General features: G+C 51.8%; 8 protein-coding genes across 8 annotated transcripts; 2 read left to right on the forward strand and 6 right to left on the reverse strand.

Annotated features, from left to right (window-relative positions):
- Positions 1-1,830: 1,830 nt before the first annotated feature.
- Positions 1,831-6,672, reverse strand: VTN77DRAFT_9145 (uncharacterized protein; the record flags this gene model as incomplete). Its single annotated transcript, XM_069425721.1, has 2 exons — positions 1,831-4,620; positions 4,690-6,672. 2 exons carry the CDS (start codon positions 6,670-6,672, stop codon positions 1,831-1,833), a joined length of 4,773 nt encoding a protein of 1,590 aa, XP_069274091.1.
- Positions 6,673-7,739: 1,067 nt separating this feature from the next.
- Positions 7,740-12,017, reverse strand: VTN77DRAFT_9146 (uncharacterized protein; the record flags this gene model as incomplete). The annotated part of the gene is made up of 2 exons (XM_069425722.1): positions 7,740-9,622; positions 9,695-12,017. 2 exons carry the CDS (start codon positions 12,015-12,017, stop codon positions 7,740-7,742), a joined length of 4,206 nt encoding a protein of 1,401 aa, XP_069274092.1.
- A 2,669-nt stretch (positions 12,018-14,686) lies between these two features.
- Positions 14,687-14,993, forward strand: VTN77DRAFT_9147 (uncharacterized protein; the record flags this gene model as incomplete). The annotated part of the gene is made up of 2 exons (XM_069425723.1): positions 14,687-14,796; positions 14,873-14,993. 2 exons carry the CDS (start codon positions 14,687-14,689, stop codon positions 14,991-14,993), a joined length of 231 nt encoding a protein of 76 aa, XP_069274093.1.
- Positions 14,994-16,474: 1,481 nt separating this feature from the next.
- Positions 16,475-17,360, reverse strand: VTN77DRAFT_9148 (uncharacterized protein; the record flags this gene model as incomplete). Its single annotated transcript, XM_069425724.1, has 3 exons — positions 16,475-17,113; positions 17,193-17,260; positions 17,315-17,360. 3 exons carry the CDS (start codon positions 17,358-17,360, stop codon positions 16,475-16,477), a joined length of 753 nt encoding a protein of 250 aa, XP_069274094.1.
- Positions 17,361-18,178: 818 nt separating this feature from the next.
- VTN77DRAFT_9149 (uncharacterized protein) lies at positions 18,179-18,864 on the reverse strand (the record flags this gene model as incomplete). Its single annotated transcript, XM_069425725.1, has 2 exons — positions 18,179-18,298; positions 18,724-18,864. The coding sequence occupies 2 exons, from the start codon at positions 18,862-18,864 to the stop codon at positions 18,179-18,181; spliced, it is 261 nt and encodes an 86-aa protein (XP_069274095.1).
- A 265-nt stretch (positions 18,865-19,129) lies between these two features.
- Positions 19,130-20,348, forward strand: VTN77DRAFT_9150 (uncharacterized protein; the record flags this gene model as incomplete). Its single annotated transcript, XM_069425727.1, has 3 exons — positions 19,130-19,158; positions 19,231-19,297; positions 19,347-20,348. The coding sequence occupies 3 exons, from the start codon at positions 19,130-19,132 to the stop codon at positions 20,346-20,348; spliced, it is 1,098 nt and encodes a 365-aa protein (XP_069274096.1).
- Positions 20,349-20,826: 478 nt separating this feature from the next.
- Positions 20,827-22,296, reverse strand: VTN77DRAFT_9151 (uncharacterized protein; the record flags this gene model as incomplete). The annotated part of the gene is made up of 1 exon (XM_069425728.1): positions 20,827-22,296. One exon carries the CDS (start codon positions 22,294-22,296, stop codon positions 20,827-20,829), a length of 1,470 nt encoding a protein of 489 aa, XP_069274097.1.
- A 2,105-nt stretch (positions 22,297-24,401) lies between these two features.
- VTN77DRAFT_9152 (uncharacterized protein) lies at positions 24,402-25,739 on the reverse strand (the record flags this gene model as incomplete). The annotated part of the gene is made up of 5 exons (XM_069425729.1): positions 24,402-24,751; positions 24,857-25,291; positions 25,381-25,397; positions 25,467-25,515; positions 25,694-25,739. 5 exons carry the CDS (start codon positions 25,737-25,739, stop codon positions 24,402-24,404), a joined length of 897 nt encoding a protein of 298 aa, XP_069274098.1.
- Positions 25,740-26,190: the final 451 nt, after the last annotated feature.

The following is a 26,190-nucleotide window of genomic DNA, read 5'->3' on the forward strand; positions in this document are numbered from 1 at the left end:
AGGTATTTACATACACATGTACTCCGTATGTATGTACGTACATACAGTACATATATCTGCAGGACTTACATAATAGCGTGGCTGGTATTACTTAGGTAGGTATCTAGGTAGCTTAGGTGCCAACTAACGTGCCTTCTTACGTACATACATACCTACACATTACATAAGTAGATACGTACAGTAGTACATCATGCCTATAAATAACAGAACTGCTGTCATAGTTAGTTAGTTAGGTGAATTTCTCAGCCCCAGCCTGTAGCTGAATCCGAATCTGAAGGAAACGAGAATGCCTTAAAGGAGTTGAGATCATTGAGATGAGATGATTATGTATGTATTCTGTACATGTACAGCACGTACAGTACAGTACGTACTTCGTACCTACACCTGCATGCACCTGCATCTGAGCTGTGAGCTCGCTCAGGCCTCTCTCTTGACTTCCTTTCCTCGATGGAGTATTCCGTATGTATGTACATACATACAGTACATTACATATCTATTATTAGATTAGATTAGATTAGCATGAGGATGAGGAATATCTGACTAGCCAGCTGGTTAGCCAGGTAGCTCATTCATTCATCTATTTGTCTGTTGGTTTGTCAGTTCGTTGGTTCGTTGGCTGGTTGGCTGGTCTGTTGGTGGGTTGCCTAACTACTGTACGACAGAATTAAAATTGAATTCTTCAATTCAATTGAATGACAATTATGCACGAATTTCGCGAATCGAGTATTGAGAATCAAAGAATCTGGTGGATAATATGGATACAGATCTACAGTCACCCAGTAATAAGTAACAAGTTTCGCCCCGTTTCACTCCTCGACGAAGACGGAATAATTAATTCAGTGCGTTGGATACAGTAAAGTACCGTAAAGAGTACGAGAGTACTTACTTAGTTCCTGCGACAAAGTAACTTCCCTCACATTCTCATTGTTTCTCGTTATTTGAGGTAGCTTAGGCTGTACTAACTGTATAATGAACAGCCGAGCTTACTTGGCTACTGACCTACCGCATGAATTGATATTACTTACCATTTCAGGAAGACAAAGGAAGAAGAGAGATGCCGGCATGTAAGGGGGTTTTTTTTGTTTTTTTTTTTGCCATCGCTTACCTAGTTAGGTAGGTTCCAGTTTATACTTGCTTGCTTGCTTACTTGCTCGTCTCCTGCATAGTCTGCAGAGCTCAAGAATGGCAGAATGACAGGCAGACAGACAGTAGACACTAGACAGTAAACAGGCAGCCCTACGCATTCTGATTTCAAATAAAAAAGCTGGTTTAAGGTCTGAGGTCTGAGGAATATCGAACCGACTTTCAAACTATCTATTTATCAAACCCGAAAGAAAAAAAAAGAAACAAAACAAGAAACACAGCACAGCAACACCAGAAAAGCAGAAAAGAATAAATAAATGCAAGGCAAACACCAGGAAAGAGTAGAATAAAGCAAAGCAAAGCAAAGCAAGCAAGCAAACACCCGAGAATATTACGCCCACCATAGACAGCCTATGTATATGATATATCCTGGCCGGCCCTCATTCACCTCGTCCATGCATGACAAACAAACATGCAAAGTTGCAAAGAAACAAAGACCACGATGCGTAAAAAACTAACCCAGAAAGAAAGAAAAAAGCAAAAGCCAATGCAGAGGCAAGAGCATGAAAGGAAATGAAATAATCACGAACCAACAATCCGTCCCTGTGGGAATGCAGTACCGAGTCAAAAACGTATGATAATGTACACAAGAGAAGAGAAGAGGTATTGGAAACGACGCAATCATTAAGAGACAACAATCAGCAAGACAAGACAAAAATATACGATACGGGTATAGAGCAACAACAATCACACTTCAATGTCCACCGTGATGCCCTCTGTATAAGAACTATGACTATGCGTGTCCGCGTCCTCAGTCTCGTCCGCTTCACTGCCCGACGCGTGCTCCTCATCTTCTTCAGATCCCGAGCCAGATTCTTCAGCGCCCTTCCTCTGACTGTTCGAGCGACTGACGGGTCCGCCGCGCTCCAACGGGCGACCGCTCCTTCGCATTCGCTCCCGCTCCAGCTGCGCTCGGAGCTCTTCGTTTTCTGCATCTCGCTCTTCCAGCCGTTTGCGAGCGCCGCTGCGATCCAGCAGTCGAGCTTCCCGCTCCGCCTTCAATCGTCGCTCCAGCTCGCGGAGTCGCTCGATCCATTTCCTGTCGCGATTGGGATCGCTGCCGTTATTATTGTACCCCCGTTGAGACGGATGCGCCACGGCTCCCGTGTTCTGAGTCGGCTGAGGAATCCCCGACGAAGTGCGAGGAATCATGCTCTTGTTGGGCTGCTGGTTTTCAGCCCCAGGAGCAGATTGATGCCGGACAAGAGTAGACGCCAGAGTGGCAGGCGAGTTCGGTCCCGTGGACTCGGGCTGCTCAGCCGCTGCAGCAGCAACGACGGCAGCAATAGTCGAGCCCGAGCCTCCATGGCGACTCCTCGAATGCGACTGAATCAGGTTCAATTCCGCCTTCAGCAGCCGGTTCTCACCCCGCAGTTTCGAAAGTTCCGGCGACGCGTTCAAAGCGCGCTGCTGACTGCGCATGTTCCGGACTGCCTCTTCCAACCGGTCGAGCTTCTTGATCTTCAGCCCGAGATTATGCTCCAGCGACTGGTACTCCTTGGTCAGATCGCGCTCGACAGCCTTGATGCGGTTCTTGAACCCAGCCATCATGCCCTCCACCGTCTTGACGGCCAACAGCAGATTCCGACTGAAGCCCGGCCAGAAAAGAATATTGCCAATAACTTCCACACTCGGCAGGTTGCCATTGATCAGACTGTTGGAATGCGCCCAGTCGGGACCGCACATCGCAGAAAGCCGCTTCCACAGCGTCAGGAACAACGTGTTCCGTTCGCTCAGCTGATCCTTGAGTTGCTGCTCGATAGATGCGAACCGCTTGCGGTCCTGGCTTCTCGCGTTCTCCAGGTCGGTAATCCGCGAGTTGTTTTGAGTGATCGTTCGGGACGCCTGCTGCTGCGACTTCAACGCCTGCTCGAACGAGTGCTTATCGGCACGGCGAGCCTGCCTCTCCCGCTCCAGGAGCTCAGCAAGCTTGCGCGATTCAAGCCCGTGGCTTTCCAACAGAGCGTCGCGGTTCTGCAGCAGCGCTTCTTTCTCGTCCAGCTTCGCCCGCGTGCTCTCCAACTCGAGCGCGGTCGACTCAAGCTCCTTCTGCAACTTGGTGATGGAATTGAGCAGACTGGATCGAGTCCCGTTCAAATCGCCCAGCGCCTCGCGGAGACCATTCTCCAGATCCATGAGCCGCTCCTTCCAGGTCGTCGCCTCGATTTCTCGCGCAGAGAGAGCCTTCTTCAGTTTTCTGACTTCATCCTTGGCAGCCGACGCTTCCCGGTTCAGTTCGTTCATGATCCGCTGGACCTCCTGCTTTTCTTTGCCTGCGACCACCTCTCGCTGGTGTCGTTCCTCACTCAGACGCGTTTCCAGTTCTCTCGTCTTCTCCTTCTCGCTCTGAAGATTCATCTGGCACGTCTTCAGCTCCGATTCGAGATCGCTGATCTTAATCTTATCGCCATCCTGCTCTTCGCGAAGGAAGGAAATCTCATTCTGGCTCGACTCCAGCTGGACAGTCAGTCTCTGGACCTTGTTGTTGGCCTCAAACAGATTCTTCTCGAGGGACTCGATTTCTTTGTTGGCGTCATCCAGCTCTTGCTGCACGGCCTTGTACTTGCGCAAGTTGCTTTGTGCATCTTCTTCGAGTCGGATGATGCCTTCACTGGCTGAGCGCATTTCCGCCTGCAAGGCCTTGAGATTCTCCTCTTGATTCCGGAGCTCCGCCTCGAGTCGCTGGCACTCGTCAATCTTCTGATCTAGTTCGTCGCCCAGAGCATCGATTTCTTCTTGCGCCTCGTTTTTCAGCTCCTGCAGTGCCAGCTCACGTTCCTCTGCGAGCTGCAACGCATGATCCCGCTCTTGCTGCAGCGTCTCGATCTCTTCTTCAGCCTGCTCGACATCGGCCTGGTACGCCTTGTCAAGCGCCTCCAGCTCGCTCGCATATTCATCGAGCTGCGATCGGAGGCCTTGATTCTCCAACTTGAGGGCGGAGACTTGGTCACGTAGCTCGCCATTTCGGATCTCTAGATTCTCACGCTCGGCATCGCTGGCGGCACGCGAACGCGTCCCGTTGCTGGCCCGGGAGGAGGACCTGGCGTGGGATCGAGAAGCCGAGCGTTCGAAGATGCTATCGCCCGCAGCCGATCGGCTACCTTCGCTGCGGCGCTGCAGTTTGAGATCTTCGATCTCCTGGTACAGCCGTTCCTTCTCTCGATTTCGGGACGTCAGCATTGATGTCTGCGCACTCACTTCTCTTCGCAACTCTGCATTCTCTTGCTTCAGCAGCTCCAACTCCACAAGAGTACTGCTGGTGGAACTGAGGACACCCAGTCTGCGTTCAAGGTCCGAGGTCGTCGCATGTGAGACCACAGAAGACTTCCGGCCACCTCGTCCAAGCCTTCCTGCACCTTCGGTAAGGGTGCTCAGGTCAACTTTCAAGCGCAGCACCTCCTCACGAAGCTTTCTGTTTTCCTCTTCAGCCTGCTCCCGGGCAGCCGTCTCCGCATCGAGCATGTCTTTCCACATATCCTGTACAATAATGTCAATATCAAAATTATCTCTAACCATCCATGCTATTTCGGGTCCTTGTAGACTCACTCTTTCTTCTCTCGCCCCCACATCAGACCCAGCTGTTCGGCCTTCTCCCAACGATTTGACCATTTCAGCCAGTCTCCGTTTTTCACTCTCCCTCACCAGACTTTCCGAACGCAGCCTCTCAATCTCCATCTCGTAGGTCTCGATCCTCTCCTTTAAAAAGAGGATCTCTTCTTCAGCAGCGATATTGCGGTCCTCGTCATCGGAGACTCCATCATCATGATTCTCCATCGGCTCCTTGTCAGATTGTTGATCCTTGAGCTGTTTCTCCAAATCGCGAATCGTCCTTTTCAGACCCTGGTTCTCTTTCTGGAGCTTCAACTTGTCCGATTTGAGCTCGACATTCTCGGATATCATCTCTTTGATGCCTTCCTCAGAGCGTTTATTCAAAGCCTCGTTGAGAAAATGGATCCTCATCTTCAGGTCAAAGTTCTCCTTCGAAAGACGATCAATTGTGCTGCTCTGCTCCTTCAGCGTCATACTCTTACCACTCCTTCCAAACCCGGGGGTCGGCGCGCCTGGTCGCTTGTCGGGAGAGAGGCTGTGAGCGAATTTTTCACGAAACTGTCGGGCAAAAGTGCCCGGAACTTGTATATCCTGGACACGCTCGGCGATCACGGTATCGGTAGGGACCGAAAGATCTCGCTGTCCGGCTTTTGGTGTGACAGGAGCCGTATCTTCGGGCTCTTTGCTCGGTGATTTCGGAGATGTTGGCTCCTCCTCATCCAGGGTGTGCAGGCCGCCGTCGGTTGCACTACTTAAGGCGCGTTTGTCAATGACATTTTCGTCGCTGTATCCAGAAATCCCGGATGCCATGCTGCCCAAGCTGATGGACCGCGCCAGGTCCTTTCTCGCACCACTGGAGTTGCCAGGCACTGCGCCTCCGGACTGGAGAGCATAATCGGCTCCGAGAGTGGCATCACTGGCCGTTGTGTCGGTATTGGTACTGGTGACCGAAGATGTGGAGAAGCGATGGCTTGATTGACGACTCGTCAAATACCTTGGTCGTGTCCGCGTTGAACCCCCTGCAGCATCATCGTCTCCGTTATCATCACGAGAGTGTCGAGAACCAAAGAACGCAGGGGACAAAGATCGTCTGCTCTTCTTGGGCGTAGATTCAATGTCATCATGGTCTGTTTCCGGCCGAGAAGGTTCGGCGAGGTGTTCTCCATGTTGCGAACCGTTTGATGCATTAGACAGCACTCGGGACACTGTCCCTGCGGCGGCTGCAGCGGTTGGTGACGAATCCAGCGTCTCCAAGGCTGACGTATTGCCTTCTTCTTGGTCTTGGTGGGCAGCTGGCGTAGCTTCCGGGTCATCTATAGTCTCTTCGCCGTGTATCCCCTCTATCGTAATCTCAGGTCTGTTTCCGGCGGTCAGCTCATCGCCGTCGGCATCTATCGAGTCCCCCTCCCCTTTCTGCTCGGCCACACCAACGAGGTACGTATCGTCGGCACCCGCATCGGGACCGCCAGGCGCTATGCCGATCGTAGAAGGCTCTGGCAGGAAGCTGGATTCCATGTCCATCAGCTTCCTTCGCATCTCCTTCTCGTCCAGGAGGGTCCGGTTGTTATGATGGTACGTGTCGCCCTCGCTGGGCGGGAGAAGGCTGCTCTCGGCGACCGGAGCAAGGGTGCTGTCGTCAGTGTCCGTCTTCGCTGGCGGTAGATGTAATGAACTCGAGGAGTCGTCGTGATCGTGCGGGGGAAGGCCTGCGCTGACCGCTGTATTGCTGTCTGTACTGACCGCCTGGTTCAGGTCATCTCGTTCTATTGTCGCAGCGCTGGCCGCCGCATCGAGACTGTTCTCTTGATCCTGCCCTTCCATCGATCCACCGTCATCAAAGTCTGCCTGGAGAGGCGAAAGACCGTCGTCCGTGTCAACACTGCCAGGCTCGCAGGACGTTCTGCGTGGAATGGGATCTTGTTGCTCAAACGCAGGCTGATGGTTGGGTGTTGACGTTGACGCCAGGGACTTTATCGCCATGGTGACTTTGGGCTCTGTTTGTTTTCTCCACACCGGCTCCAGCGAGCCTGCTGCTAGTCGCCTGTTGGCCGAGGGGCTAGCTCGGTAGTGCCCAGTAGTGAGGGCGCTGGCGCAGTCGCAACAACGGGCCGTACGGTAGTCCAGCAGGCGATAACGATAGAATGGGTCTGCTTGAGCTGTGTGGATATTTGATCTCTGAGTTCTAATGAGTTCAGGTCACACGTGTCGGCCCTGGCTGGAAGTCCTGACTCGGCCGCGCTGCAGGCCACAAACACACCCACATGGACAAAATAAATGGATCATGACAGTGTGCAAGAGACTATTATATCTACAGCACTGGTGGCATTAATTACATGATAATTATTCTTGTACCTAGCCAGGTCCACTACCTGCCTAGAACTTACCTGGAACCTACGCGAGCCCTGATTAGTCCACCAAGTACTCTGTATTGTCCTTGAATGGAACTGCCTGCATACTGCCGATTAAGTTAGGTCCTTCAGGAACAGAAAGGCAAAAAAAAATAAAATAAAAAAAATATAATGTAATCGCAATCAATCTACTGTAAGCGCTTGCACAATCACTTCCCGGTCGTATGGTGGTGGAGAGTCCAAACGGTTCGCATGTCTCTTTCTGGGCTTCATAATCAGGTTTTGTTTACAGTACGTTTACTTCAAGGCCTGCTCGACTCACTGGTCTATCATTTCGTAGAGTACATACATCACCGCTGACATGATATCCGTGACAGAAACTGCTTCATCAAAGGTTTCCACAAAATGAGAAGAGAAGCAAACGGGAGCAATGTAGAAATCGGGACCAGCCCAAAGAAAAGAAAATAAGAGGCTTGGATATGGCCTATTAGCATACATGCAAGGGACAACGCACGGGAGAACTTTTGAAGAGACCAAAAAAGTAAAGAGCTCCCGTAGGAAACAACGAATATATATCAAGATGGAAACCGAAAAGACGCATGGAAAGGGCCTCAATGTGGCGTCTGAACATGCTCGTCATAGCGCCAAATCACGGCGCAATAAGAAACAAGAGGGATATGTACAGGTCAATAGACGCGACTAGGGAGAAACAGCCACATGCTGGCCATCAATAGATGACACCTCAGCAGAGTGGTCGTCACCCTCGTCGTTCTCGAGCCGGGATGCATAGATCTTCTCCTTTTGAGCCTGGGCGAGTTGCAAGGCATCGATGTAGGTGCGGAATTTGACAATCTCCCGCAGCAGGTACGAGGACTTACGTTCCCAGTTGGCCATGGCCTTGGCCCCATTGGGATGCCTCGGGGAGAACGCCAGGATCATTGGTTGTCGCAGCTCATTGTGCTTCTGCAACTCTTCCTCCACGCTCTTCACGTAGTTCTGGAGGGCCTTCAACTGATCCGCCTCACTCAAAGTCGACGCCATCATGCTTTGTTGAGGAGGCGTCCAGTCACTGATATGGGCACGGTCCGCTGGAAGCCTAGCTTTGACCCCCTGTTGGTCGATGGAACTCCGGATAGAACCCTGGAGACTCGGCCTGGGCGCTCCCGGTGCTCCCGATGAGGAGGGAGGCGATCGGGTGTCGATATTGATCAAGGCACTGTTGATAATCGCGTCGCTCCAGCCATATTCCATGTTGCTGACGCCTCCAATCAAGGGCTCCTTGGAGAGTCGAGCGCTCCAATAATTGGCGGTCGTGACAAACTCCTTCACAATCTCCGCGGTGCCCGCCTGAAACAGATGGACGGCACCGGTAGGCAGGCTGAGAGCCCACACGTGGGGTCGAGACTTGGAGTAACCCGGTGGAGGTAGAGCACTCGCGATCGTCTGGCGAAGGAGGAATTTCCAGGTTTCCTCGGCATTCTCCATCCAGTTTCCCCCTCCGACCACGACGCCGCCACCTCGCTGTTTGGTTTTCGACCGCGTTGAGTTGAATGAGAAGAGGCGCAACCAGCCTCGTTGGATGACAGCAAAACACTCGTTCCAATTGCGGTCCTTGGCCCGCTTGTCGACCGCGTCTAGATGCTGCTTGTGCTTCAGATTGCCCTCCTTCGCCCACGGGGCACCCGCTAGTTCCAAGATCTCATCTTCGAGAAGAGCTGCGCTCCCGGCAGGCTCCTCGAAGCTCGCTATGGAGTGTGCCGAGTCTTCACGGATGATCGCGTGACTCAGGGCATTCGCAAAACCAATGGACTGCTGATAATCCCCCCGTGGGTATTCGGAACCGAGCGAATCCATCGAGACGGAGGTGAGAGTCTTACCCAAAGAGTACTTGCTCCAGGTGCTCGACGCTGAGGGACTCCAGACGGTTGACTCGTCGAGACTGGTTCGACTAGAACCGATGTTCGAGGAAGGATAGAGTCTCGCACGCGATCGGGGTTTCGACGACCATCGCCCCGTGGTCAATCTGGAATCGGCGGAGCGACCTCGAGGAAAGATATCGGAGCCACTCTTGCTCAACGTGCTCGGACTCCGACGAAGCCCATGGCCAAGATGGGTATTCGAAGAGTGTGCAGCTTCTCCGTCGGGCGGAGAATTATGCAAAGGAAGCGGTTGTTTCTGAATTGAATTATAAAAGTCCTTCAGGACCGTTTCAACCTGCGCCTCCCATGCCTTGATGGTGCCATGGAAAGGTGTATTGACCAGAGGCCTAGCATCCGAGTCCGTAACGGGGCCGCCAGTCGAGGGCTTGGTCGTTTCCCCGGGACCGAGACGCAGGTCACTCGGTGGCAGCGTGGGGGATTTCACAGGCCCACTGATACTGTCGGACAGTTTGGCATGGATTCGAGATTTGCCGCCAGGACGGATCGTTTCGAAACCATCAGGGGCTGCGTCGCACGCCACCCGGTAGATAGTGGGCATGGTATTGCGAACAAATTGATTCTTCGTCATCTTCTGTTCAATATCCGCTACATGAAGGTCCGTATTGAGGAGAAGAAGCGAGTAACAAATAGTGTGGACAACATCTACGGGGGAATAGATTAGAAACGAACGGGCAAACTTCCAGAACGGCACTACCAAATAGGATCAAAACTTACCCACTGCTTTAAAGCCGTGATTGGGATTGCATTCACACCACCGCGCGGACAACGCATCCAAGACTCTATCCACTTGTTGAGTTTCACCCTTCAGCGCCATTTTCGTGCACAGGGAACGCAGAGCTCCAAGGATGTCGATGTTGGTCCAGTTGAAAAGTTCCATATAAGCTTTCCTGATCATGGCGCGATCAGGACTTCCCAGCCATGCAGCTGCGGGCTCACTGCCCACTACCTCGGCTTGGTTTTCGAACAATCTGCGTGCAATTTCGCGATCTGCGGGACTGGGAACATCGTCGAGGTCCCCACTGGCTACACCGCCCTGATCATCAGCAGTCTCACTACCCGATGGCTGAGGCTGTGGTTTTGATTCTTCCATAGGGATGACCGGAGTCTCCATCAAGGGGGTGTTGGACGCTGTATGATACTGGGAGACGTCTGAATTGGAAGCTCGGGGGGACTCAGCACCACCTTCCTTCGATGCCCGCCTATCCTTGGGGGAGTCCGGAGCAGACAAAAAGCTTCCAGGCTGAAGCTCGATCCGCTCTTTACCGCGTGACGATTGTGTCGAGACGGAGAGTTTGCTATTGAGGAAGGACTGATGATAATCAGCGTCAGCGACGGACACATGGCCAGGAGCCTCAGGACTCGTTTTCGGTCGCTCTGGCCTCTCACGGTGGCTGGACACGCCGCTGGTGGCCTCGTCGCCATTGCTGTCAGCTAAGAACGAGTCGTCATTTTCATGGGACAGAATCGGAAGATTCAGGCTATATTTAGTTTTCAACACGCCATTCTTGGCCGAACCCTCGACTGCTCGCTGTTCTCGCGCGGCGGGCTGCTCGGGCACGTTCTCCCCATCAGAATCTCCCTTGGGATCATAACCGGCAGGAGAGATGGAGTCCGCCAGGTAAGGATTCATGACTTTCCTGAGGCTGCTCACGGGACTGGGTTCTGGTTGGAGCTGATCCAGCGGTTTTAGACCACCCGCAGAAAGATTCAGTGGAGGTGGGACGTGATCCACCACGGACTTCTTTCGTCGCCGGAAGAACGAGGAGGCTTTCTTGGACACCACAGGCGGAAAGTTCTCGTGGTTGGCCTGACTGTTTCCGGGTGGGTTCGATCTTGGTGGCTGTTTCCCACCCCTCGTACTGAAGTCGTTTTCCGGCCCAGTCACTCCAAGCTGGGGCAGTTGAGTAGATTGGGGCTCAGATGTCGACGACGATGAGTTCTTTGAGGAACCGAACACGCGTCGGAAGAAACCAGGTCGCTCCTTGGCCGGAGCGGGTTCCGCCGAAGGGGCAACGGCAGGGAAGATGGGCTTGTTGAATGAGATTGTTGGACTGGGAGCGGCGGGATCGACATAGGACGATGGCAGAGGGGGTGGTAAGTCTCGCCCCGCACTGTCCTCTCGACCCTTCATAGAGGCCGTTCCCAGCGTATCCGAGCGGCCTTTCTTGGTGGCAGTGCTTTTGGAGGACTTGTTGCTATTCCTGCGGGACAGGGCCGGAGTGCGAGGAGGTGGAAAACTGGGTGACATTGCTGCCGAGAAGTCACCTAGAGGATTGGGGATATCTCGTCGGGGTCCCGCCGGGACGGTCGGAGTGGGAGCCGCCTCAATGTCGTCTAGGTCGTCTGATAGAAAGAGAGGTCTCGAACCATAATCGAGGCTCGCAGACCGTCTGCCGCCGTGGAAATCCACACTGGAGACGCTGCTCTGGCTTTCTTGCCGAGCCGAGCGCACACGGCGTGAGTCTTCGTATCCACGGAGGCTGTCGTATCTCCGCGGGACCTGTTGAGAGGTGGTACTGCTATTGCTTCGATGTCCCCTTGAGGCATGCATGGTATCATAGCCTGCATTCTCCTCCACGCCGCGATCGACATCGGAGGACATAGACGACGAAAAAGTATGGCCCCGAAGGCGCCCCAGGTTCGTTGAGAAATCGTAATGGTGCGAATCCATTCCACCACCGAAGAAGCGGTAATCATCTATGAGCGGAGAGCCTGATACGAATTGGTCGAGCGAAAGGAGCATGTTATCCACCACGGATGCCCGCGTTACATGCTTCGGAGACAGGGCCAGATCGTGGGGATCAGGCTCGTCTCCTGACTCGCTGGCCCTTCCATTCTCAACTGTGTCGTCCAGGAAAGTCTCTGGGTAAGACGATCGAAGGCCCAACCCGTGCTGTCTCTGCTGGCCACTCTGTTGGGGGGGTGTTCGAGGAGGAGAATAGCTTTCGTAGCGGTCACGCGATTGAAAGGTCTTGGAGCCCGTGGCAGCGGCTGCGGACCGGTGTGTCGGTGGTCGCGGGAAATTATCCAAGCCCATGATGTCTCATCAATGTCGTACAAGAGGAGTGCGATGCGAGAGGGGAGGCTGTTGGGAAAAGGCGGCCATTCACCGTCGTAACAAACGAATATCGAGTTGGAAAAGAGAATTACCTAGTAAATCTGTCGACGTTCAGGAGAGGTGATCCTAGACAAACGAATAGACACGGCTCATTGCATTGCTGGGGAGGTTGGTGGGAATTGGCATCGACGACCGCACTCAGTACTTGGTATCTCACGGGCAATCACAGCACTGGCGGTGATTAACCTGGTCAGGGAGCTGGATCATCCCAATTGAATGGATTCAATTGAGGGTGTTGGAGGAGCCAACGCGATGGAAGAGGAAAGGGGTTCTCCCGTTCTGCAGACGATGGCAGCAACGGACCTGTGGCCGAGCAGGTGGAGAGAAACAATGGAGAGAGGGCGAGAATTCGAAGAGCTCCGACCGGGTCTCTTTCATGGAAGTTTCACGTCGACTGAGGATTCTGTTGACAAGCGACTAGCGGCACGCGATCGGTTGGCTGGACGCAAGGGGCGGTCCACGTTGTCGCGGCCAGCCTTCAGGGGCAACTAACAGGTAGCAACTTAGCTCGGTTGGCCAAACTTTGGAGCAGGCTAGTTCTGCACGCAGCCTGTCAGGCCATCCATCTTCAACTGAGACAGACAGCCCACATTGATAATTATCGTCCAAGGAATACGCTTTAGTGTTCAGTGGCATGCCGTCGACCGCAGCAAGGTTCTTCAGTCTTGGCGCTTTGGGATCCTCAACGGGCTGTCAGAAGCCATGCTGATCACCGCAAGTTGACTGTGAGTTCTTTGTGGCTGAAATACTCCGTATGTCGAGCCCCATCAATGGCACGGAATCGGCAATGTCCCTGAGCTATTGTGGGGTCTACGGAGTACGTGCACGGTCGTCGTCGTCGCAATGCAAGGTCTTCAGCAATGATCACTACGATTTTACAGGTGCTTATCTTTCATCAAGGCTTCCCATTCAGAACGCTTTACGGAGTACTTTATATGACATCATCATAGTGGAACACCTCGCGATGATTATTCTGCGTCTTCCTGGTACACAGGCACGAGAGTGGACCTGCAGGTCTATGGTCGGTGGAGCCCGTATGGAGAAGTGATAACGATCGAGTGGCGAGAACAATGTTCCTGAATTCGAACTCAATCAAACTGGAAGCTCTCAGTCAGGCTGGCAGCATGCTTTGAAAGCCCATCAGACTCAATCTCTTCTCACCAATCGAGTCCTGCTTCCCAGAGACTCGAGCCTTTGACAGCGGGATTGCCAATGGACTGAATACTTGCGCCGTCGGATGCCTTCCGAGGTGGGCTAGAAGGTTAGGAACCTAGAAACATGGTGTACCACAGTCAGAACTTGAGATCTCTGGGTAGGGCAAAATGATTCGTTTCCTGACATGTTGCACAGTTTCAGCTAGCGGAAAGCTTACCAACACTCTGCAGGAGAGAACAGGGCAGACTGAGAGACTGAGAATTCCATCAGCCATCTTCAGCTCCAACAAATTCATCCCCCTGTTTTCTTCTTCCATCCATGCCTGATGGAGATCAGTCGCCCAAGGTCAGGCTGAATTCTATTCCATGCCTGACAGATGACGGCTGCCGCTGATCTGAAACGTTTGACCCGGGATCGGATGGATCTTCAGTGGAGCCCCATCGATAGAGTTTCTGACCCCTGCTGGTGTTGAAAGAAGAGGGCTACTGCAGCAGGCAATATGCACGCCAGCACGGAGTACTCCGCGTAGGATATTAATTGAATGAGCTTCTCGATTTCCTTGACTGTGAGAATAAAATCCGGAGTTCTCCGTACCCTGTCCTGCATGCCCACAATCAGCTCATACAACACAAAAGTACTAAATAGAGAACCAAGCGGTTCGCAGGAAGGGAGCACCACCAGTTTGCCAATCCTAACCTGATTCTGCAAAACCAGTTTTCTTTTCTTCTCTCCTTCTTTTCCTCGTAAGCCTACTGTCTTATAATAACAATAGACATACTATTCCAGTCAATAATTGCTCTGGAGAGCCTATAATTGCCTCTTGGTGATAAAAACCCACCATGCCTTGCAAGGAGAAGGATACAAAGTCTAGAGCGTCAAACTCAATTCTGATGGCTGTCTCCATTTTCTGACTTCCCCAGAGTAATATTCCCAGCGGGGAATTAACCACCTACGATATGGTACAGAAGCAGTAGTTGCAAATGACGAATGGACGCTGTTGATGCGATTCAAAAAGGAGAGTCGAATTCAATATCATTATTATTCTTCCATTTTAAAAACACTATTGTAATCATCCATTGTTTATCAATCAGAAAAAGCATTGCGATATCTCGAGCGATGGATAAGACGGCCCGGTGCCCGAGCCTGCCGAAGCTAACCGTAAATGGGCACCAGCAACCTGGCCTGGACAAACGTCATCCGTCAGCCGCGACAACAAACAGCCAGCACCATTAGACAGATAGTTATCTGATCTGATTGTTCAGCGCCAACACACTTAACTCCCGGAGGGAGGACCATCAAACAACTCCCTCCAATTTTTCAACCCGGAGAACTAACTGGATGACAAGGTTCTCCGTTCCCGTCTGAGGCAGCGGGGTCGAAACCCATCACCACAAGGAAAGTCCGCAAAAGCAAGCAAGTGCTGATTATAAAAGATGAATCCCCATATCTCTGTTCCTCGACAACATAGCGGTCCGTCGAACTTCGGTGGCTCGGGGCCAGCGAATCGGGGTTCTACCTTCCGGATGCCGCGATTCTTCAAGAGGTGGGTAAATAGATACGATTGCAGAATTTCCTACCAATCTGTACACTCTCGCTGACGTTTGGGATGCTATCGACAGGCTCTTCAAGTTCCCGCAGATGGACTTTGAGATGGCCATCTGGGAGATGACATCGTTATTGATCGCGCCAAAGAAGGTCTTCAAATCAATGTATTATCATGTAAGTTGTTCGAGATGTTGATCAGGTGTGTTTGAAACTAGCGACGATGAGATCTGACTATCTTGCAGAAACGTATGACATCCCGGATCGTTTGTGATATCCACTCGAGTCGCAATGGACAATACCTAAATCTGGAATCTTGACGAGCTAACTGCCTCCCACAGAAACAAAAAATACCTGGCACCGCCCCGATCCCTCCTTTACCTACCTCCTCTCGTTCTTCCTGCTCCTGACCGCGCTAGCATGGGGTCTCGCATACTCCCCGAACTTCGGCTCCATCGTCCGCCTTTCTCTGCTATTCGTCTTTGTCCACTTTATCGGAACATCGTTGGTTATTTCTACGATAGCCTATCTCCTCGTCGGGCGGATCTTCGGGCCCAATGGCGCCGCCTCGTCATTAACCGGGTTTCGAGGATCGCGGGGGCGTCGGCGAGGGGCGGCGCAAGGTCTGTTTGTTCAGCCGGGGGAGAAAGAACAGGTGGAGTTTGGGTATTGTTTTGATGTAAGTCTGAACAATCTCCTGTTCCGTGGACCAATTACGGATACCATTCCCTTCAGTGTTATTAACCGACAATTTGCAGGTCTCCAACCGCGCCTTCTTCCCCCTCTACCTCCACCTCTACGTCCTCCAATTCCTCCTCCTCCCCCTCCTCACCCGCACCCCGACCAACTTCCTCGCCACGTTTCTCGGCAACACGCTCTATCTCTCCGCGCTGGTCTACTACATCTACATCACCTTCCTGGGCTACAACGCGCTGCCCTTCCTGCACAATACCGAACTGCTTCTCCTGCCGATTCTGGTCCTCGTCGTGCTGTGGCTTGTCAGTTTGATTGCGGGGTGGAATGTTGTTACGCAAGGGCGGGGAGTTGAGGGGTTGTTTTGGGGGGTGTAGTCATTTATTTTTTTTTCCGGTCGATTATTCGGAAGATGGAGGAAAGAATAGGAATGAAATGCTGATGTTTGTTTTAGCTGTGCTATAAAGTCTCGAGATTTATTTTTGGAGTGAGTGCTATATATTCCTCAATGACAACGACGAATGGGTAGCAAGGAAAAGAAAACAGAGAGAAAAGGCGCCGGCGTATATATATATTGTTTGTTTTGGATTGGTTTGGAATATATGAGTTCCTGATTAATCGAGTCTGGTGGAATCAGTCAGACAATATCAATAGACAAATGGTGGATGGACATAATAAATAATAATTCAATAATTTAATAACGTCACAGATTCCAATTAAGCTGGTTGGGCTGGCCATAGGTAGGTATGTAGGTATGTAGGTATATCTTCAAGCTCGTTTCGCGAATAGGTATTCATCCACCATCGCCCCAAAAACAGACAAGAGACCCAGCAACATAGCGTAGCGTAGCATAACATAACGGAACAACGAAGATGTAGATCTGGTTCTACCCGTCCAAACCTGTCCATCGCCTAGAAAAACTAACCCCGTCCAGGATACTGGTGCTGGTCGGCAGGAAGCGTCGCGTCGCTTGGAGCCAACTTTATCTATTTCTTTGCGCCTCGTTTGCCTTTTGCACCACCTCTGCCCAGGGCAGCTTCTCGCAGCTTCTGTTCCCGTTCACGGATCTTCTCCGCCCGTTCCCGGTCGCGCGCTTCCTTCTCTTCACGCTCGGCTTCCTTGCGAGCCCGCTCGGCCTCGCGCCGCTCCCGGATGATGGCCAGACGTTCGAGGTCTGCGCGCGCCTGTTCCGTCTTACCCTCCAGGTGGAGCTTCATGTAGCGTTCGCGCGCTTGCTGCTCTTGGAGGGCTTCCCGCTCGCGGCGGGAGAGCTCTGAGCCGTCCTTCTTGCTCGAGGAGGCTTCCGCTCCCTTGGCTGCTTGAGAGCGGGACTTCGCGGTGTGATTCGGGTTGGGCGGCAAGTCGAGGTCCGATTCCTCCTCTGAATCGGTCGGGGGCAAGTCGCCAGGCTGAGCAGCGGCCTGGTTCTTCTTCGCGATGGCTGCCTCCTTTCTGGCTTTGGCGGCCGCACGGCGCTGCTCGCGGGTCATCTCTTGTTGCGGGACATTGGAAGGCCCAGCGCCGTCGTCTTCTGATGATTCCTCTTCCGATCCGGAGCCGGATCCGGATTCTTCTTCTTCTTCTTCTTCTTCTTCTTCTTCTGACAAGGGGTCATCGTCAGGGTCCTGGGGAGGCAACATATCATGTCAACCGGGTTCGAGCAGACACAGCTTGTAGGGACGTCGTTCAATGGGGAGGTCATACCCGCCACATGCCTATCAGGTTTCCCTCTTTATCGACAGGTAGTACATCGCGACTGTAGTGCTTGCCGCCTGTAGCCAGTTAGACCTGTTGTCTTCTGAATACTTCCACTGTCCTACACGCACCTCCTCTTGTTGGTTTTGAAAACTTTCCACGGCTGCGGGGGGCCATGATGTGTTTAAACACTAGTCAAGAACTATCTGAGGAAGAAATCCGGAGGGAAAAGAAAGGTGCACACGTTCGAAATCTGGCCCGTAATCCCTATTATTTTTAGCTACGGTCTTTCTTTGTTAATTTTCAAGTTCATCCACAAGCCTTACAGTCGACGATCAACCCGTTATGAGGGTGAGTGGTTAGATCAGTTGTTAGGGGGGTCTGTCGTGTGATCTGAAAATCGACTGAATGAAGAGACGTCAAGATAAAGATCCAGCGAGGGAAGAAAGACAGCTCCCTTCCCACGCAGGAAATGCCTGATCCAGAAAGAGAAGGATGGATAGAGTCGAGTCAGAAGAATCCAGCAACGAGTGCAACCGTGCAAGCAGGTGTTGTTGCTGCGCGGGAACCCCTCGATGCCCCTCCCCTCGTTCAATGACTTGGCTCGACCGCCTTTGTCTCTGACTCGGGTGGAGCACGCACCCGCGTGTGGATGCGAACTCTACCTCTTGTGACTGGCAGGAATCACTCGGCAGTTCTGTACGCAGGGATTTCTAAGGCCAATCATGCCATCGGCCTGTCTCGTTTGTCTGAAGACGGAGGATGATCACGCGGGACAAGCGCAGGGGTGGTTGGTGACAGAACTGGTCTGCCATACATTTTCATACAGGCAGTAAATAAACTACAACTACCTTCTACGCATCTGATATCTCGGGTATCATCCAGTAGACTTGTAAACAAGAAAAACGCGACATAAAAAAAGCTCACACCCCCCAGCTTTTCAGCTGTAGAGGGTGCTACGAAAACCCCTGCGCTGTGGGGGCAGAGCAAGGATTTTACTTGCGACCAGGGCGCGTCTCGAACCCGGGACCCCCAGCGAAAGAAAGAGGAGGTTGAGGATGGATTAGGAAGGGCGAGAGTGAGCGCTTGTACGCTTGACCTAGGGGCCCCGGGTTCTGTTAGCAGTAGGACTGGTATGTTGATCTTGATGTCGCTTTGTTGCTTGTTTGCTTTGCTCAGCAGGTGAGTCATGTGAAGAGCCTGTCTTCAGCTGATGTAATATGTCTACCAGCATGGTTGTCATCATCTGTCATCATCTGTCTGAGGTTAGAGGCAATTCTAGTCCAAACGAAGAAGCTAAACCTCCTTTCTGGTTCATCATCATACCTTTCTGATCCTAATAGATTTCAGTATATATGTCTGACGACCGCTAGTCCAGACAGATCCTTGTCTCTGAGACGATTGTCCTGCTTCAAGGCATGATATTGGGTGTGAGCTCCAACATAATGGGAGATCCTGCAACAGAACTCATGATCTTCTCATCATAAGCGATATTCAGTTTGTATCAACATACTAAATACGGAGTACTTTGATTCCATACTTGACAGCTATGCGGGGGAGATGCGGGGAGATCTCCCTCACCGCCTCGGCAGGTGACCCGATTCTGCCCGCCCATCGTCGTCATCATCTCCTCGGCAACGACGGACGACTTGCTGGGTTGACGACTTGTTGAGTTGCGCATTGAGTGATCACGCTGTATATACAAAAGGACTATTCTGTCATCGCTAGGGTCTGAGATCTCTGTCTCTGTCAATTTCCTTGTTCGGAGGAGACATCCAGCTCGGCAAATGGTACGCGGGTTTCCTGATCTTAATCTGTTACTCGTGTACACCCGGCAATAACGCCATTGCATTGGTTTGAGATGGACTGCTGTCTCAAACGGATTGCTCTCGAAGGAAAAAACTGAAGTTCACTGCACAGTGCTAGCTACTCGATAGCTGTCCAACATGTCTACCACTGAGGGTCGGGAATCGAAGTCAGTATCAGTATCTTGTCTGCTTCTGAAGGAAAATGTTGGTTGTTGATGTGCATACTCATGCTATTACAGACCCATTCATATTCTCTTCGTCGGCGCAGGTGCTGTCGGTTGCTTTTATGCTTCGCGCTGTCACCATGTGAGTGGAATTTTCCCATTTCTGCTTCAGAGATACTGATGACGATCAGCCCTCCGCAAACATCCATGTCTCCCTGATCTGCCGTTCCAATTACGCTACTATCGCCCGCTCCGGCGTCACCCTCGAGACACGCAGCTTTGGAAACTACCACTTCAAACCTCACGCGGTCTACTCCTCCATTTCCCACGCCGCAACATCACCTGACGCACCACCTGAGGGATGGGATTACGTCGTGGTCACCACCAAAGCCCTGCCCGACGTCACAGACGACTCGAAGGACATTGAACCGCTCATCCGCTGCGCACCAGATGGAAAGACCTGTATCGTGCTGATTCAGAACGGCGTGGGCATCGAAGAAGCCCATCGCAAGCGATTCCCCCGGAACCCGATCGTCAGCGCCGTGACAGTCATCAGCGCGGAGCAGATCAGCCACGGCGTCGTCCGGCAGAACCGCTGGACACGCATCAGCATGGGCTCGTACTCTGACGGTCGTGGTGGAGGAACGACGCCGGAAATGCAGGATGTTTCCAAACGAGGGGACGAGTACGCCCGCGAACTCGCTCGTATTCTCACGGAGTACGGGAAACTTCGTGATGCTGAGTATCACGACGAGACGGACCTGCAGCTCATCCGCTGGCACAAGATCTGCATCAACGGGTCGATGAACCCATCTGCCGTACTCTCAGGCGGTCTCGGCAACGCGACCATGGTCCGCGACCCGGACCTGCGCGAACATCTCAAGGGCTGCATGGAGGAGGTCTTTGCAGCCGTGCCAGCGATCCTGGGGAAGCCATTCCCACCGAACCTGGCCAAACCAGAGAAGATCCTCACCAGCACGGAGCGAAACACCGGCGCCAAGCCCAGCATGCTCCTCGACTGGGAGGCCGGCAAGCCGATGGAACTAGAAGTCATCCTGGGCAACCCCATCCGGATTGCGCGCGCGCACGGGGTCGAGATGCCGAGACTGCAGACGCTGTATGCGTTGTTGAAGTCGGCGAGTAAGGCGAGAGAGGCGGAGAGGAAGAAGCAGACGAGGGAGTCGAATCTGTGACCAATCTACTAGAAGCGTTTGCGGAAATAATTCCACCTACGATCGTCCGGACGGTCTCGCTGTATATATGTACACATATAGTCGAGGTTGATATTCAAGTATTACATATGTAAGTCTATTATTTAGTTATTATTTCTACCATAACACCGCTCTACTTACATAGATTGAATGAAAGCAAGCAAAGCAAATATGATATGTATGCGTGAGACAGAAATAAATCCCTCGCCTGTCACCATTTGCTGCAAGAATATAATATTAATATTAATTTCACTCCAGCCGTGCTCTTTCAGATGCATGTACCGTACCGTATCTTCGTGAATCGTGGCTTGGCCGTTCACCATGCTGACATTACTGCGTAAGAGAGAAAAAAAAATGCAGAGAGATTTATGAGACCTTCTGACCTCCTTCCTCTGACGGTGTGCGTTCGAATGGATATCTCAAACAAGCCTTATGTGACTACTACTCGCTCCGCTCGAAATTATACTCTCACCAACGCAACGCCCGTCTTTGCCAGTCTTGCCCCTGCCAGCGCCAAAGTCCCCGCGATCATGGCACTGCCCATGAACATCTGCATGTACAGATACCCGCCGTTCTCGACCTGGATCAGGGCGCCGGCGATCGGGTTCCCCGTCAAGGTGGCAATGCTGAGGATGCTGAGGACCATGCCCATCCTCACGCCAATCTTTTTCAGGTCGGAGGTGAGCGAGCTGAGTGTCACAGGGAAGAGTCCCTGCACGCCCGCCGTGAAGATGCCGTATATCACCGCGAAGGCGTACAGGCCCCCGACGCTGTGGACTCCAGCCCAGCTGTAGGCCAGAATGGCGCTCGCGAGGCTGAGCGAAAGCAACAGATTCAGAGGGCCCGTCCACCGGTCTGAGATGAGACCTGGGACGATGCGCCCCACGGTGCCGACGGCGTTCATCACGATGAGCAGGTTGATCGAGGTCGACTGCGACACGTCCAGGACGGACCGCGCGAAGCTGCCAATGTAGAAGAAGCCGACGTACAGGCCCCAGAAGACGAGGAACATGCCGATGGCGAAGAGCGAGTAGGGCGCCTCCTTAAATGCCGCCCATTCGACAATGGGCCCGCTCTTTCGCGGCGGCAGGCGCTGCTGGAGGAACAAAAAGCTGGGGAAGAGACTTGCCAGCGTGACGAACCCCAGCGTACGCATCGTCCAGGCATATCCCACCCGGGGCAGAAGCCTCATGACGATGGCCGGAAAGATCATGCCTCCTGTCGCCGAACCGCACGCCGCGAGTGCGATGGCGAGGGCGCGTCGTTTGGAGAAGTACGTCGGCATCAGTGCCATCGTGGGACAGAACATCAGGCCGCATCCGATGCCTTGGACGATCCCCTGCGCGAGAAAGAGCTGCCAATACTCCGTACAGATGGAGGTGACGAAGATGCCGACCAGCTCGATGATGGCGCCCACCGTCCAGGTGAATTTGAAGAAGCCCGCGTCGGTGGCCCGGCCGGAGAAGGTGCCGATGAAGAACAGCAGGAAGATCTGGACGCTGCCGACCCAGGAGATGTCCGAGGGGGGCCGTCCGAGGGTTTCGGTGTAGTAGGTTTGAAAGACGCCGAAGGTGTTGATGTAGCCCCAGGTGTTGCAGATGACCAGATGGGCCAGTGCCACTTGTGTCCAGGCCTTGATGCCGCCGTCGGGCGGTGGTCCGGGGTTCCCGGACTCTCTCGTGCGGACGAGCGAGATGGTCCTGGCCAGGATGGTAGTGGCCTGGCTGGGATGTCTATTCAGGTCGTTGTCGTTGTCGTTGTCGTTGTCGTTGTCGTTGTCGTTGCTGTTGCTGTCGTCCCCTATTCTGGATTCTTCATCCTTGGGGCGGAGATCTAACGAATTATCCTCCCGCCCGGTTTCATCTTGGGCCATGCTGGCCTGGCTTGTCTTTTCGATTTCATTCTCGTTTTCGCGCTCCATATTTGACATGACTGGAGATTGTTATCAAATTCCGTGCATACGTCCAAACTTATTTTTGGGTTGATTGAGTCCGAACCGTTTCGATGCTAGCAGTTCAGCATATAAGAGAGATTATCATTCATCCCAAGAAGGACGGACTCAATCTCAATCAAGCTCGGTTCATCTGAATGAGGAGTTCTCAACTAGGAGATCGTTAGCTTATCCACCCCTTTCTTTCTTCCTTCCTATACTATTCTCGTAGTAAAGAGGCAATGTGACTGGCCTTGTTATTTATTGGTACAAACCAGACAGACAGACATCATCAACAGTAGACAGGCAGAACTGTCACTAGGCAGATATCCATAAGATCATTCTCAATTGAAAGGGGAAAAAGAAGAAAAAAAAAGAGGAGAGTAAGAAAGAGCACAGGAGAAGGAGAAGACTCACCAGTCTGTTTATCCCCTATCAGGTCGATTCTCGAGATTCACGAGATTCACGACCAGTCAGTCAAGGAGACAGACAGACATTCAGGTCAGTTCCGTCCGTCCGTCCGTCCATCAAGTCAGAGCAAGAGCAAGAGCAAGTCAGAGCAAGTCAGGTCAAGTCAGGTCAAGTCAAGTCAGATCAATTCAATTCCGGTTCAACAGTTCAGTTCGGTTCGGTTCGATGCAATTTGCAAGTCAGTCAGTCGTGACTCATGAGTCATGAGTTTATTTATTCTCGTGTGTTCCGAACGGGGGTCAAAGGCAAAAGGTTGATAGATATAGTGTACTCCGTAAGCGGCATCAAGTCAAAAAAAAAAAGATAAGATACTGTACTTTCCTCCGACGATAAGCGGGAAGGAAAGAAAAAATAAAAAAAGGGAATTGCCTTGTCTCAATTTTTTTTTGTTTAATAATCAATTAGTTTGTTAGTCAGTTAATTCGGTTTTTACTTAGATTTTTGCAAAAACTTGAAGAAAGTGAAGATCATGCCATGGATGGGTAAGGGTAAGGTCTTAATATCTCCTCTCCTGGAGTCCTTCTCCTGGCCTGGTCGGTCTTTTAAAAAGTCATTTCAATTTATTTTTCTCCAATCTTACGGTGTAGGAAGTATGGAATAATTATTAATAATAACTGACCTAATTAAACATTAGTCTAGTTTTTCTTTCTTTAGGAAGGAGTGTGCACTGATTCACTGAATTATTAAGACAGACAAAAAAAAGGGAAAGAAGAACTCCGAGACTAAACTAGTGCAGGAGATCTCGCTGAGAAATCCGATGTATACAAGCTTTTGTCGGAAGAAGTGCGTGCTACTCCGTACTCCGTGCTTACTACTGGTGAAAATGCGGAGGTCGGAATATCGGCATGGGTCCATCCATCCATCCATTCATTAACCGGATGAAACAGTACTACCTGGCTGTTAATTAATGAATATTGATATCTGTATTGCACTTAATAAATATCCTGGAATAATATATCCTACAAGGCGTCAATTCAAGAGAAGTATAGGTATCGCAAGCAAGAACAAGGAGGAAATTATAGGGATATCGATTAGAAGCTGGTTAGGGATTAGATGTTCCCCCTTTTAGAGTGAGTTTTGATAAGAGTAAAGCCAAACAGTCCATACATACAATACATACAGCGGGGAAGATCCTTCAAAATGGACAATAAATGAACCTACCCACTACCACAAGAAAACCAAACATACAAGAGTAAAGTACAGAGGGCGAGTGCCCACAAGACAAAGGAAAAACAAAAGAAGGGTACTGTACATATGTACATTAACACGCAAATCAAATCAGGTGGTATCAATCGAAGCAAAGTAGAAACAAGACATTAGCCGCTTACAGCAGCCAGAGGGGATATCAACTCCAACCCAACGAAACAGAACGGAATGAAAAGAGCAAGGTATCAGCCAGCCAATGCAAAACACCCAAACCAGAAGGGGCATAGGAACGCAGCTGGCTGTCCAGAGGGGGGAAGGGGGTTAATGGTCCAATTCGTAGATAACACATCGCGAAGAGTATAGGGTGCAATATACAGAGGAGGATATGTGTCATCAAGATGATGATATATCAAGAGGATATATCAAGAGCAAAGGGTGTATAGGAAAAAATGACGGGAAAAAAGACCACAGATCCCACCGTACCACAACTATAGACATCGCAAACGCTTCCACCAGCGGCGAGGCTTTGATTCTTTTTCGCTTGACTCGTCTTGACTATGCTTTTTCGATTTCTTGCCGGACCCGGTTTTCTCTTTCGTCGCATCTTCTGTATCATCGGAGTCGTCGCTGCTTTTCTTGCCGCTCATTCGCTTGGAGATGCTTTTTCCGAAACGGACATGTCGACGTTGGCCACTTTTCTGAGGCTCGTCGCTAGCTTCCTTCTCTGTCGCCGTCAAGGCTGGGGTGCGCGCGGTGGACGTCTGGTCAGGTGGATCTTGTTGAGGCTTTTGTCGCTGGTAATGTTCTCGGCGGGCCTCAATGACACGCCGAACAATCACTGCAAGATGTCAGATGAAATGGACAATCCAGAAAGTCCCAGCACTCAACGTGACACGACAATATCGAGAACTATTGCTTTGGACAGTCTGGGACAACGACGTACACGCAAAGGTCTCTTCGATATTGACCATCTCCCGAGCACTCGTTTCCATGAATCCGGCCCCATGTTTCCGTGCATATTCGAGGCCATCTCGCGCCGAGAGGACCCTGGCGTCCTTCAGGTCGCATTTGTTTCCCGCAATGATCTTGACCGGCGGCGGCATCCCAACTTCGACGCCTTCCGCGTTAGGACCCAGCTCTCGTAATAGTCGTGCATTGTCCTCCAATCGCTGTTCGGCCTCGATATCGATCATCTCCATAAAGTAGTCGAGGGCCTCCAAACTCGCTCCATTCGTGATGTCGTAGACGAGCAGGAACGCGTCCGACTTCAGGTTGGACGCCGCCCAGAGGCCGCGATATTCCTCCTGGCCGGCGGTGTCTGTGATGGAAAGGAAATATGGAACGCCGTCAACGGTGCGCGTGACAGAGTAGGAGTCCTCTATAGCGCATCAGCAAGACAGTTGCTAGATCAAAGCATTGAATTGCGAAAAGAGATGCGAGGCAGAAGGGTGTTCGGTAGGCTGGTACCTATCGTAGGGTCATATCTGGCATCAGACAAATTCGTCAGCAAGCGATTTCCCGTCGCAAATAGTATATAACATATAGATACGTACTCATGAGTCCATTGACTGCGAACCAAGCGCAGAGTGATGGACGATTTTCCTGCAACGCCATCGAAGAGAGCAGTCAGCCGCGAACCTTCCAAGTATTTATTTACTTATTCCCCATCCTGTAGGCCGGACGATGCGCGGGGCAAAGCAAACGGAGACGTCGCAGCATGACAAAGATGACAGCATTCTTCAGGACCGCTGTCGAATTCATTGGCTCCCAGAAAACGTACCGCATCCACCATCCCCACATATTGTTATCGAGATCTTGTCCGCCATCGTACGAGTTTGTTAACTTGTGCGATCCCAATAGTCACGGTCAGGGGCGCAAAACGAGTGCAATTGGACGAGTCGAATTATCTGCGATGATTGTGATCGAAGGAGTGGTCTCGGCCAGTTCAGGCGCACTCGACGCGTCGACGGAACGGCAAGGTAGGACAAGGTAAAGTCGACCGCTAATATGGCCGTCTTGTGTGCAAGCTAATAACAATAATGAACGCGAGAGGAGCAGAGAGAGAGAGCGCGTCAAGCTGCCCCTCGATTGGAGATAGGAGACTTCTTGAGCCAGTGGCCTTGCCAGTTCAAATGAGCGAAGGAGAAGCCAGCAAGCAAAGCAAAGCAGGGCAAAAACGAGGGACACAGAACTGAAAGAGAGGAGGTCCGCCTGAAGGATCGAATTATTAAAAAGAGTGACAAGGCGGAGTTTGGTGATCGACACCTGTCCAAGGTG

This window comes from Rasamsonia byssochlamydoides (assembly GCF_041956645.1).
Source record: "Rasamsonia byssochlamydoides strain NRRL 3658 unplaced genomic scaffold VTN77scaffold_83, whole genome shotgun sequence".
NCBI lineage: Eukaryota > Fungi > Ascomycota > Eurotiomycetes > Eurotiales > Trichocomaceae > Rasamsonia > Rasamsonia byssochlamydoides.